This window comes from Delphinapterus leucas, unplaced genomic scaffold (assembly GCF_059928025.1).
Source record: "Delphinapterus leucas isolate spDelLeu-1000000601 "Yukka" unplaced genomic scaffold, BTC_Dleu_Yukka2 spDelLeu_asBTCV2_sq60, whole genome shotgun sequence".
In the NCBI taxonomy this organism is placed as follows: Eukaryota; Metazoa; Chordata; class Mammalia; order Artiodactyla; family Monodontidae; genus Delphinapterus; species Delphinapterus leucas.
Genome location: NW_028322269.1, coordinates 313,765 through 326,780, shown reverse-complemented (window position 1 = coordinate 326,780; position 13,016 = coordinate 313,765). Strand labels below are relative to the sequence as shown.

The window sequence follows — 13,016 nt, the reverse complement described above, 5'->3', positions numbered from 1 at the left end:
TTTTTCTCTTGACAGATGTCTGATGCATTTCAAAATTCTGGTGTATACAGAGTATATCAACTCTCAAGTCATCAAACTTCTGTAAGTACAAATTCATTCAAGATCTTATGGAACAAAAAAATAATTAAAAAGAAAGATCTTATGGAATGAGAAGCAGGTAATATGTCATATCAGCTCCAGTTTTAAATAACAACAACAGCAAGAAACAGAAAGAGAGATAGAGGGAGCAAAAGAGAAGGAAGGAAGGGAGGAAAGAAGGGAAGAAGGAAGGAAGGAAGGGAGGAAGGAAAGAAGGGAGGAAGGGAGGGAGGGAGGGAAGGGATAAAGAGCTCCCCATAAATTAAAGTATCACTGTATTTAACAAATTTTTATTCAGTGTAGGAAGTGTTCTGTACATATCTTTAATCTCTGTACTTGAAGGAGAATTGTAAGGTTTTTGGTGGCAGTCAGTCCTAATTGATTTCTATGATAAAAGATAACTGTAACTATGCAAAACAAGGAGTCTGATCTGATTGTTTTGCTACCTATATACTAGCCACCTCTTCTCCCATCCATACCCATCTGGCCATATCTTTCCTAAAATAATCCTCTTTTGGTCTCTTTAATAATTACCATCACTGTAATGCCTGTGAACAAAAGTGAATCTTTTGAGATAACATTTGTCTAAATATGTATTGTAAGTGTGCTTGATGGTGGTAGTGGTGAGGGCTGCAGGGAGACAGGTATCACAGGGCATAGGGGATGAGTGATAAAAGGAGAGACACCTGTAATTTGATAACTGCCAATATCTATTCTGGGGAAGTCTGAACTCTCCAAACAAAACAAAACAAAAAATCCAGCTAGCCAACCAACGGACCAACCAATCTACTTACCTACAGACAATATCTTTTGAATGCTTCCTGGCCCTGCATTTAAGTTCTCATTTATCTCTTTCTCTAAAACTAAGTTATTAGAAAATATCTGTACAAGAACACTTTTGTTTTTACTGTATTATTATAAAATCTCAAGTCAATTATTTGTTGGTCAGTACTCAGTTTCTCAAATGTGTTTGAAATATTCTGATTTCTAGTTTGTGGTTCATATCCTCTTTCATGAACAATACCTCTTAACCAGTTAAATTTTTAGGGACCATTGCACTTTATTTATACTGAGACAATATCTGTGTATTTTTTTAATATGTATGTGAAGGCAATATAATAATTAAAATGTGGCAAATCCAATGTGTTCATGAAACATCTAAAAAATCAAGAAACAACACACTAGAACATTTCTGTTGCTTCTAGTTCTTATCCCAATGGTTCAAGTGTACAGTTACAGTTGACATTCAAGTTTCCTCCAGCAAAAAAGAATAGCATGAGGACTAAAATCAAGACTATCTTACATCTGATGTTGAAGGACAACATGGCATCTTGGAATGCAGTTCCCACTTCCATCAAACTTATAGGTATTTCACTTATTTTCTACTACTTAACTATCTAGACTATTAAAAAAAAGTACTGGAAAAAAAAATGAACCAAGAGTTTCAGGAATTTGCTTAGGAAAAACTAGTCTTCCCAACTGTGGCACTCCTACCATTGAGGTGGTAGTGGAGAAGGCAGTGCTATAGAATCTGTCTGCACAGTGACAGAAATAAGTGTTAAGCTACAGGTATGCTTGTGAGTTTGGAAGGGTTGGCTGTAATGGATGGAGAGGGGGTGAAAAATAATAATTGAAGCATTATTCCTCCCTACTTCTACTTTTGTCAGGAACTCATTATAGGAAACAGACAGGGTTTTCTTGATCATTAAGCGTGAAGACTGCAGAAGTCAGTGTGAAGTTGAGGACGGGGGTTCTCATTGTTTCTTGTGGAAGAATGGAAGTAATACTATTAAAGATAAAATCTGTCTGAAATAATTCCCTAGAAAACAAGGGAAGAAAATGATAGGATTTTGCCCCAGTACAGAAAGTAAAGTTTGTAAACATTCAAAGGTCCTACGAAGTTCTTCAAACGTTAAATTGGATTGTTAAAAGGTCTATTAGGTGATAAGCTTGTGTTTCCAGAGCCGTTTTGTGCTTCTTCCAGACTGACAAGTTGATCCAGAAGCTCTGATGGCTGCCAGCTGCCAGTTACAGCTCTTTTGCCTCAGAACATAGTCCCTGTCACCAATGGGCCACTCATGAGAAGTGAGTTTGAGGTAGAGGTTCTGAAAGGAGCGATACGATTCCTTTGTGGGTAGTCATTGGGAAAGAAGGCTGTATAAGTTACTGCCCCTCTGTATCCCAGGGATTCAGAGTCAGCACTTTCTGATGTGTCTTTTTTTAGTTCTCTCTTCTCTTTCTCTCTAAAGCCTCTTCCCAATAGAAAAGAGACTTGAATTTAAGTTAAATTCTCAAAATTTCATAATTCAGTCTTAGTAATGAGATGACTTCTAAAGAGCAGGATAGGTCTAATTAAATGTAATTTGAATTGGGTTTTTTTCTTTAAAATATAGATAACTACATTTCAGAGTAATGAGAATTATCATAGGGAAAAAAAATCCAAAGATTATGCCCAGTGCCGTTTTTAGTAAGAGTGTCAGCTTCTTACTTCACTAAATATTTTACTTCAACCATCATAAAACTGAGAGCTTTGCTTTTTTATTTCCTTTTCCCTTTTCCTATACTACCTGGTAGAGATGCGGAGAGATGGCCAAAATATAACAAGTAGAAGTGAGAGGGGTTGATAGACAATACATGAACTAGTCTGAATAGTTAAATGTTGGGAGTAATTGGGTTAGGAAATTTAGTCCTTGGGCTGAAGAGAATTGCTTGGTGATATTTTATCAACCTTATGTTTTTATTTTAATTTCAGAAATCAGCAAGGCTAATGCTGAAATGCTTACCAATAACTGTAAGTTTAGAAACTTTATTATAAATTTAACACATTCACAAATAGTTCCCCATCATTTTGCTAAAAAGGATCTAGAAGTACTTAATGTTGGAAATCTATAGTAGTTTTTCAAAATTATTGGATATACCACATATCTATCTGGCATTTCTTTTTGAAAAACACTGACCATTTATAATGGGTTGTCCAAAAGGGTGAAATGAGAACTGTTTCCAAAGAATGGAATCATGAAGAATATCATGTCTGAATTAGTTTTTAAAAAAAAGTGAAGGAAGAAAGAACAACTTAAGGATAATAAGAAAATGCAAAACTAGGCTATATCAAATATATTTATTATAAGGTAAATAATAGTTCTGTACCCTTTAAGCAAATTCTCTTTAGAGTATCATGAGGCCTACAGTGTGATACATACATGTATTCATTCGTTCAGTGGATATTTATGGAGTATCTGTTGTCTACATGGGGCTTTACAGACAGCATTGCATATGCTATACAAAATACAGACCTTAATGAAGCAAAGTCTCCACCTTCAAGAATTATGCAATCTACTTGGGGAGACTAGAGTTATAACAGATAGATACAACAAAAATCAGTAGTTGAAAAATGCTTGAAACTGGAAAAGAGGAAAAGTAAAAGTCACCCAAACAAGGATGGAATGGGCTATCATGATAAGGGTACATTCCAGGAAAGAAACAACATTGATTAGGAGATGCTGGACAATCATTGAAGGGTTTCAAATAATGTTTTAAAATATATTTCTTAAAAAATATAATGAAAGATACATGCTCTTATATAAATAAATCCTTTCTTCAGGTTGTGGGGGACGACTGACCAATAGTATCACAGCAGGCAACCGAACTGTGAATGGGGAAAATGCCCTGACGGGGGCCTGGCCATGGCAGGCAAGTATGCAGTGGAAAGGCCAACACCACTGTGGTGTTTCTCTGATCAGCAGTAGGTGGCTCCTATCTGCAGCTCACTGCTTTGCTAAGTAAGTTTGAAAGTCTGACTAAATGCAGGATTCTGGTTGTAGGCCTATTTGGGAGGTCTGTGGGGTTAACCTAAATGTGTGAGGTTCTGCCAAGACCATATGAAATTTACAACCACTTACATAATTGAAGGGCAGCAAAGACATTTAAATTGGGCAACTAAGGGAAAAGTGAATGGAAGCAATTAACATTTTCCAAATAGGGGCTTTGGCCTGATGTTAAGTACTTTACTTACACCATTTTATTTAATCATAACAATAATTCCATATGAAAGGTATACTTTAACCTATTTAAAGATGAGGAAACTAGGGTTTAAAAATGGTGATGTAACTTGACCAAGATCATATAGCTCTTAAATAAAAGAAACTGAGTGTGAACTTGGGTATGTCTGACTCCAGTTACAGGGTGCTTATTTGTCTTACCCTCTGGGGGTTTACAGTCTAGTTGAAGAAATTTAAACGTGATATATTAAAGGTATAAGGCAGCACAGTGTAGTAAGTGTCACATGTACAACACAGATAGCACGTGCTATGGAAACTTGGTGAAGAAAGAGAACACAATCTAGCTGAGGTATTCAGTTGTAAGATTTGATCTAGACTCTAAAGATATAAGCTTTGATTGATTGGGGTAGGTAGATCAGAAAAAAATAATATGCATTTCGAGTTGGAAAAATAGCCTTCTTCAAATGTGTTGAGATGGAGCAACACAAGTTGTATTCTATGGACAGCAAACAGAAAGAACTATTTGAAGTAGAGAAGATTTGTAAAAGGAAACGTTAGAAAATATGCTTAGAAAATGTAGTTTTATTCATTGGGGACACCTCTAAATGACAAGATGCTTACTTACTGGAGAAACACAGCTAATGAATGTGTGGAGTCACTGAAGATTTCAGAAGGAGAGAAGGACTGAAGAGGGTCACAGTTACATGAAGGTCTTGAAACCTTAAAAAAAAAGGCACCTGACATTTTGAGGAAGTGACAATAGTTAAATAGGATCTTAGGGCCTAAACTGAGAAAGAATCTCAGGGGAACTGGAGAAACTGGTCAGAAAATCTAAATTAGAAGCCAAGATGCATTGACTTGGTAAACATAATGGGGTGATTGGGTGAGAACAGATTGCAATTGTTTATGTATGCAGACGGATGCCCAGAGCCTGCCACAGGCTCCTGGAGCCCAGGGTATATGACAGTATGAGTGATTCTGGACTCCATCCACTGAGACTGCTTATATGATTCCTACCCAACTCAAATGCATAGAAACCAGATGGGGCTGAACTAGCAGGAGACATCAGTGACTCTAGTTAGGAGGATTTGAAGAAGGCTGACAGCTGTAATAGTCCTTAGCACTATTTTTATGTGTCTGTAGCATTTATGACATCCCCACATCAAAGACATTTTAAAAATAAGAATTTAAGTGCTTTATAGTGTTGTTTGGGAAACTCACACCTTCAAGTGATAAGATAATCACTGTGAATACCGTTTTGGCCCCCAAACTGAGTGTATTTTAATTAAATTGTGTCCTCCAGGAAAAATAATTCAGAAGATTGGACTATCAACTTTGTAACTATAGTAAATAAACCATATATGACACAGAAAGTCCAAAACATTCTTTTTCATGAAAATTATAGCAGAGCTGGGGTTCATGATGATATTGCCCTTGTGCAGCTTGCTGAAGAAGTCTCTTTTATAAAGTACATTCATAGGATTTGTTTTTCTGAAGCCAAAATGAAGCTCTCAGAAAATGACAGTGTTGTAGTTACAGAATGGGGAACACTTTATATAAATGGTAAGTTTTTCTGTAAATATGTAATAGCTTCATAATAATAATTATTTAATCAATCAATCAATCAATCATTCTTTCACACAATTAACCAGTCCATAAATATACTGAAAAGAAAACCAAGTGATGGGACCAAAGGCATGGTGTTGTCTTCAATTTCTGAAATATCTCTGGGAATAAGAATTGGAAAATTTGGAATTTATGTGTGAGGCAGCCAGCTCTAATAAACATTAGAAAGAAAGCAATCTAGCCTGGGACTGGTCTGGCTCTTGGTGACCAAGAGAATCTGCTTTATTCCATAGATGTTCTTTGTCTCAAAAAACAAGGTTAAGATCTCCATGATATGCAGAATTTATTGCCCTTAGGTTCTCTTCCAGTGATACTTCAGCAGGCTTTTTTGAAGATTACTGATAACATAGTTTGCAATGCTCCACATGCATTGTCTGGCTTGGCAACTGATACAATGCTGTGTGCTGGATTTATGTCAGGAGAAGCTGATGCCTGTCAAATACTTCTAGATACATTATCAAATCATTTTTTTCCCAAGTACTAATTCAATGAAAGTTTTTATCACCATAATTTTTTTTGTCTTAATGATTTTCACAGAGTAGCTTCTTATTTCAATCCACATAACAAACATTTATTAATCTCATTAATGTACCAGAACCCAGCTCATAAGCTGGAGATGCAGTGGTGAACACAATCCCTGTTCTCATGGAGTTTTCAGTCTAGGAATCCATAGTTACAAGGTAATAAAATAAATTTGGCCCTATTTTCTGGGCAACCTGCAGAACTAGAATGCTTGCCTCTCTCTTATCAGGAGATGCAGCAGGAGGCTTTACAGGTGCACATGTCATGCATTCCTCAGAGGCTTCATCATGGAGCCTCTGAGTCACTTTCTCCAGAGTTAAGTTTGGACTCATTAAAAAGTCAGCTTCTAGTCTTCCCAATCCACTCCAGTCCAGCTGTAGGTAATATACTCTGGTTTGTAGTTGCCCTGGGTTTTGAAGAAATTCAAGAGTCCCACGGTTCTAAGCCCAAAGAGGGTGGATTGTCTCACTGCCTAGAGGCTGTTGACAACTCCAGAGGAGAGATAGAAAGAAATGTTTCAGGACAAGAAACATTTTTTTTCTCTTTTTATTCTAGAATGATTCTGGTGGACCACTAGCTTATCCCAACTCTAGGAATATCTGGCACCTTGTTGGAATAGTAAGCTGGGGTGAAGGATGTGGGAAAAAGAATAAACCAGGTGTCTATACTTGAGTGACTGCTTATCGTGGATGGATTACCTCCAAGACTGCACTCTGAAAGAGAAGTAACTTTGAAATGGAAAAAAAAGACAATTATAGGGTATTCTTATCCATTGCTTCAAAATCTTTTTCTTTTGATTGTTGGTATACCAATCATTTTCTTATATACAAATACATAAAGGTCTTGATTAATGTTTTATTTTATCTAAAACACTATCCATTTATTTATCTATTTAACTAATATAGTAAACAGAAAGAAAAGAAAAAGGCCAAAATATTTTTATTCATAGCCTAGTTCTGATTTATCTTACCTTTATATTTGGAATAGACCTTAATTTATTTTTCAGAATTTAAAAAAATACAGATTTTGTTAGTATGAGAACATGAATGCTGGATCTACCAAATATATTATTTTTAATTCTATAAATCATAAATTTATAGATTTATAATTCTATAAATTATAAATTCATTTTGTTAAACTGGAATATGTAAGGCAAATAATGTACATTCACACTTTGTTTATATTTGAGATAGTTTGTGTATCTTGTAAAATCATATAATCTTGGAATGGAGAAGGGGTAACATAGGTTCAGTTAGACCAAGTCTCTTAATTTACAGAGTGAGGAACACTAAGAAAAACAATTATTTGCTTGAAGTCATTCTTCAGCCTCTCTGATAAGTTGTAACCCTCACATGAATTTTCCCTCATAGAATTTAAATCCAAAATTAGTCAGGAATTTAAAAATGATTTTTAACTTGCAATTATTTATATAATATTTTCTTCATGTCCTTCTTTTGTCATCTGTTCGCATTTTCTTGCAGCAAAAATAATGTGAGATCCTCAAGGGGAGAGGACGGTGTGGCATCTATTGCAGTAGCTCTCCTGATAGTGCATGTGAAATTGTATGGAGGGCTGATTTTGTAATCTCTGCAAATAATTCACCTTTTAACTCTCCTAAAAATAAAACAAGTACCTTAAAATTTTAAAAACTGCTAAAACAAACTAAAAATTATCTTCCTTCAAGTGTTTGTGACATTACTTTTATTTTCTCTTTATTATAAATTATTGACTCAGGGCAGAAGCAAGAAGAACTGCAAACCTGCAGCCTGTGGATCAAAAACCACATTCACAGAAAGATAGACAAGATGAAAAGGCAGAGTGCTATGTACTAGATGAATGAACAAAATAAAACCCCAGAAAAACAACTAAATGAAGTGGAGATAGGCAAACTTCCAGAAAAAGAATTCAGAATAATGATAGTGAAGATGATCCAGGACCTTGGAAAAACAATAGAGGCAAAGATCGAGAAGATGCAAGAAATGTTTAACAAAGACCTAGAAGAATTAAAGAACAAACAAACAGAGATGAACAATACAATAACTGAAATGAAAACTACACTAGAAGGAATCAATAGCAGAATAACTGAGGCAGAAGAACGGATAAGTGACCTGGAAGACAGAATGGTGGAATTCACTGCTGCGGAACAGAATAAAGAAAAAAGAATGAAAAGAAATGAAGACAGCCTAAGAGACCTCTGGGACAACATTAAACGCACCAACATTCACATTATAAGGGTCCCAGAATGAGAAGAGAGAGAGAGAAAGCACCCAAGAAAATATTTGAAGAGATAGTCGAAAACTTCCCTAATATGTGAAAGGAAATAGTTAATCAAGTCCAGGAAGCACAGAGAGTCACATACAGGACAAATCCAAGGAGAACCATGCCAAGACACATATTAATCAAACTATCAAAAATTAAATACAAAGAAAAAACATTAAAAGCAGCAAGGGAAAAACAACAAATAACATACAAGGGAATCCCCATAAGGTTAACAGCTGATCTTTCAGCAGAAACTCTGCAAGCCAGAAGGGAGTGGCAGGACATATTTAAAGTGATGAAGGGGAAAAACCAAGATTACTACAACCAAGATTACTCTACCCAGCAAGGATCTCATTCAGATTTGATGGAGAAATTAAAACATTTACAGACAAGCAAAAGCTAACAGAATGCAGCACCAACAAACCAGCTTTACAACAAATGTTAAAGGAACTTCTCTAGGCAGGAAACACAAGAGAAGGAAAAGACCTACAATAACAAACCCAAAACAATTAAGAAAATGGTAATAGGAACATACATATCGATAACTACCTTAAATGTAAATGGATTAAATGCTCCAACCAAAAGACATAGGCTGGCTGAACGGATTCAAAAACAAGACCTGTATATATGCTGTCTACAAGAGACCCACTTCAGACCTAGAGACACATACAGACTGAAAGTGAGGGGATGGAAAAAATATTCCATGCAAATGGAAATCAAAAGAAAGCTGGAGTAGCAATTCTCATATCAGCCAAAATAGACTTTAAAACAAAGACTATTACAAGAGACAAAGAAGGACACTACATAATGATCAAGGGATCAATCTAAGAAGAAGATAAAACAACTGTAAATATTTATGCACCCAACATAGAAGCACCTCAGTACATAAGGCAAACACTAACAGCCATAAAAAGGGAAAACAAGAGTAACACAATCATAGTAGGGCACTGTAACACCCCACTTTCACCAATGGACAGATCATCCAAAATGAAAATAAATAAGGAAACACAAGCTTTAAATGATACATTAAACAAGATGGACTTAATTGATATTTATAGGACATTCCATCCGAAAACAACAGAAAACAATTTCTTCTCAAGTGCTCATGAAACATTCTCCAGGATAGATCATATCTTGGGTCACAAATCAAGCCTTGGTAAATTAAGAAAATTGAAATCATATCAAGTATCTTTTCTAACCACAATGCTATGACACTAGATACTAATTACAGGAAAAAATCTGTAAAAAATACAAACACATGGAGGCTAAACAATACACTACTTAATAACCAAGAGATCATTGAAGAAATCAAAGAGGAAATCAAAAAATACCTAGAAACAAATGACAATGAAAACACAATCACCTAAAACCTATGGGATGCAGCAAATGCAGTTCTAAGAGGGAAGTTTATAGCAAAACAATCCTACCTTAAGTAAAAAGAAACATCTAAAATAAACAACCTAACCTTACACCTAAAGCAATTAGAGAAAGAAGAACAAAAAACCCCCAAAGTTAGCAGAAGGAAATAAATCATAAAGATCAGAGCAGAAATAAATGAAAAACAAAAGAAGGAAACTATAGCAAAGATCAATAAAACTAAAAGCTGGTTCTCTGAGAAGATAAACAAAATTGATAAACCATTAGCCAGACTCACCAAGAAAAAAAGGAAGAAGACTCAAATCAATAGAATTAGAAACGAACAAGGAGAAGTAACAACTGACACTGCAGAAATACAAAGGATCATGAGAGATTACTACAAGCAACTATATGCCAATAAAATGGACAACCTGGAAGAAATGGACAAATTCTTAGAAATGCACAACCTTCTGAGACTGAACCAGGAAGAAATAGAAAATATGAACAGACCAATCACAAGTACTGAAATTGAAACTGTGATTAAAAATTATCCAAAAGCCTAGGACCAGATGGCTTCACAGGAGAATTCTATCAAACATTTAGAGAAGAGGTAACACCTTTCCTTCTTAAACTCTTCCAAAATATAGCAGAGGGAGGAACACTCCCAAACTCATTCTACGAGGCCACCATCACCCTGATACCAAAACCAGACAAAGATGTCACAAAGAAAGAAAACTACTGGCCAATATCACTGATGAGCATAGATACAAAATTCCTCAACAAAATACTAGCAAACAGAATCCAACAGCACATTAAAAGGATCATACACAATGATCAAGTGGGCTTTATCCCAGGAATGCAAGGATTCTTCAATATATGCAAATCAATCAATGTGATACACCATATTAACAAATTGAAGGAGAAAAACCATACGATCATCTCAATAGATGCACAGAAAGCTTTTAACAAAATTCAACATCCATTTATGATAAAAATCCTCCAGAAAGCAGGCATAGAGGCACCTTACCTCAACATAATAAAGGCCATATATGACAAACCCACAGCCAACGTCGTCCTCAATGGTGAAAAACTGAAACCATTTCCACTAAGATCAGGAACAAGACAAGGTTGCCCACTCTCACCACTATTATTCAACATAGTTTTGGAAGTTTTAGCCACAGCAATCAGAGAAGAAAAAGAAATAAAAGGAATCCAATTAGGAAAAGAAGAAGTAAAGCTGTCACTCTTTGCAGATGACATGATACTATATGTAGAGAATCCTAAAGATGCTACCAGAAAAGTACTAGAGCTAATCAATGAATTTGGTAAAGTAGCAGAATACAAAATTAATGCACAGAAATCTCTTGCATTCCTATACACTAATGATGAAAAATTTGAAAGTGAAATTAAGAAAACACTCCCATTTACCATTGCAACAAAAGAATAAAATACCTAGGAATAAACCTACCTAAGGAGACAAAAGATCTGTATGCAGAAAATTATAAGACATTGATGAAAGAAATTAAAGATGATACAAATAAATGGAGAGATATACCATGTTCTTGGATTGGAAGAATCAACATGTGAAAATGACTCTACTACCCAAAGCAATCTACAGATTCAATGCAATCCTTATCAAACTACCACTGGCGTTTTTCACAGAACTAGAACAAAAAATTTCACAATTTGTATGGAAACACAAAAGACCCCGAATAGCCAAAGCAATCTTGAGAAAGAAAGAAGGAACTGAAGGAATCAGGCTCCCGGGCTTCAGACTATACTACAAAGCTACTGTAATCAAGACAGTATGGTACTGGAACAAAATATAGATCAATGGAACAGGATAGAAATCCCAGAGATTAACCCACACACATAGGGTCACCTTATCTTTGATAAAGGAGGCAAGAATATACAGGGGAGAAAAGACAGCCTCTTCAATAAGTGGTGCTGGGAAAACTGGACAGTTACATGTAAAAGAATGAAATTAGAACACCCCCTAACACCATATATAAAAATAAACTCAAAATGGATTAAAGACCTAAATGTAAGGCCAGACACTATCAAACTCTTAGAGGAAAACATAGGCAGAACACTCTATGACATAGATCACAGCAAGATCCTTTTTGATCCACCTCCTAGAGAAATGGAAATAAAAACAAAAATAAACAAATGGGACCTAATGAAACTTCAAAGCTTTTGCACAGCAAAGGAAACCATAAACAAGACGAAAAGACAACCCTCAGAATGGGAGAAAATATTTGCAAATGAAGTAACTGACAAAGGATTAATGTCCAAAATTTACAAGCAGCCCAAGCAGCTCAATATCAAAAAAACAAACAACCCAATCCAAAAATGGGCAGAATACCTAAATAGACATTTCTCCAAAGAAGATGTACAGATTGCCAACAAACACATGAAAGAATGCTCAACATCATTAATCATTAGAGAAATGCAAATCAAAACTACAATGAGATATCTTCTCACACTGGTCAGAATGGCCATTATCAAAAAATCTACTAACCGTAAATACTGGAGAGGGTGTAGAGAAAAGGGAACACTCTTGCACTGTTGCTGGGAATGTAAATTGATATAGCCACTATGAGAACAGTATGGAGTTTCCTTAAAAAACTAAAAATAGAACTACCATACGATCCAGCAATCCCACTACTGAGCATATACCCTGAGAGAACCATAGTTCAAAAAGAGTCATGTACCACAATGTTCATTGCAACTCTATTTACAATAGCCAGGACATGGAAGCAACCTAAGTGTCCATTAACAGATGAATGGATAAAGAAAATGTGACACATATATACAATGGAATATTACTCAGCCATAATAAAAAACGAAATTGAGTTATTTGCAGTGAGGTGGATGGACCTAGAGTCTGTTATACAGAGTGAAGTAAGTCAGAAAGAGAAAAACAAATACCGTATGCTATATATATGGAATCTAAAAAGCAAAACAAAAAATGGTCATGAAGAACCTAGGGGCAAGACGGGAAGAAAGACACAGACCTACTAGAGAATGGACTCGAGGATATGGGAAGGGGGAAGGGGAAGCTGGGACAAAGTAAGAGAGTGTCATGGACACATATACACTACCAAATGTAAAAGAGATAGTTAGTGGGAAGCAGCCGCCTAGCACAGGGAGATCAGCTCGGTGCTTCGTGTCCAC

The 13,016-nt window shown here is 35.7% G+C and overlaps 1 protein-coding gene across 1 annotated transcript in view; it reads left to right on the top strand.

The window, feature by feature from the left end:
- The window catches only part of TMPRSS11B (transmembrane serine protease 11B), a gene marked incomplete at its 5' end in the record, with an annotated part of 15,279 nt that extends 2,263 nt beyond the window's left edge, over positions 1–13,016 (top strand). Inside the window, 8 exon segments of the mRNA XM_022561719.3 lie at positions 16–47; positions 49–81; positions 1,284–1,444; positions 2,831–2,869; positions 3,680–3,857; positions 5,380–5,639; positions 5,999–6,139; positions 6,778–13,016. Coding sequence (XP_022417427.3) covers positions 16–47; positions 49–81; positions 1,284–1,444; positions 2,831–2,869; positions 3,680–3,857; positions 5,380–5,639; positions 5,999–6,139; positions 6,778–6,941 — 1,008 coding nt within the window.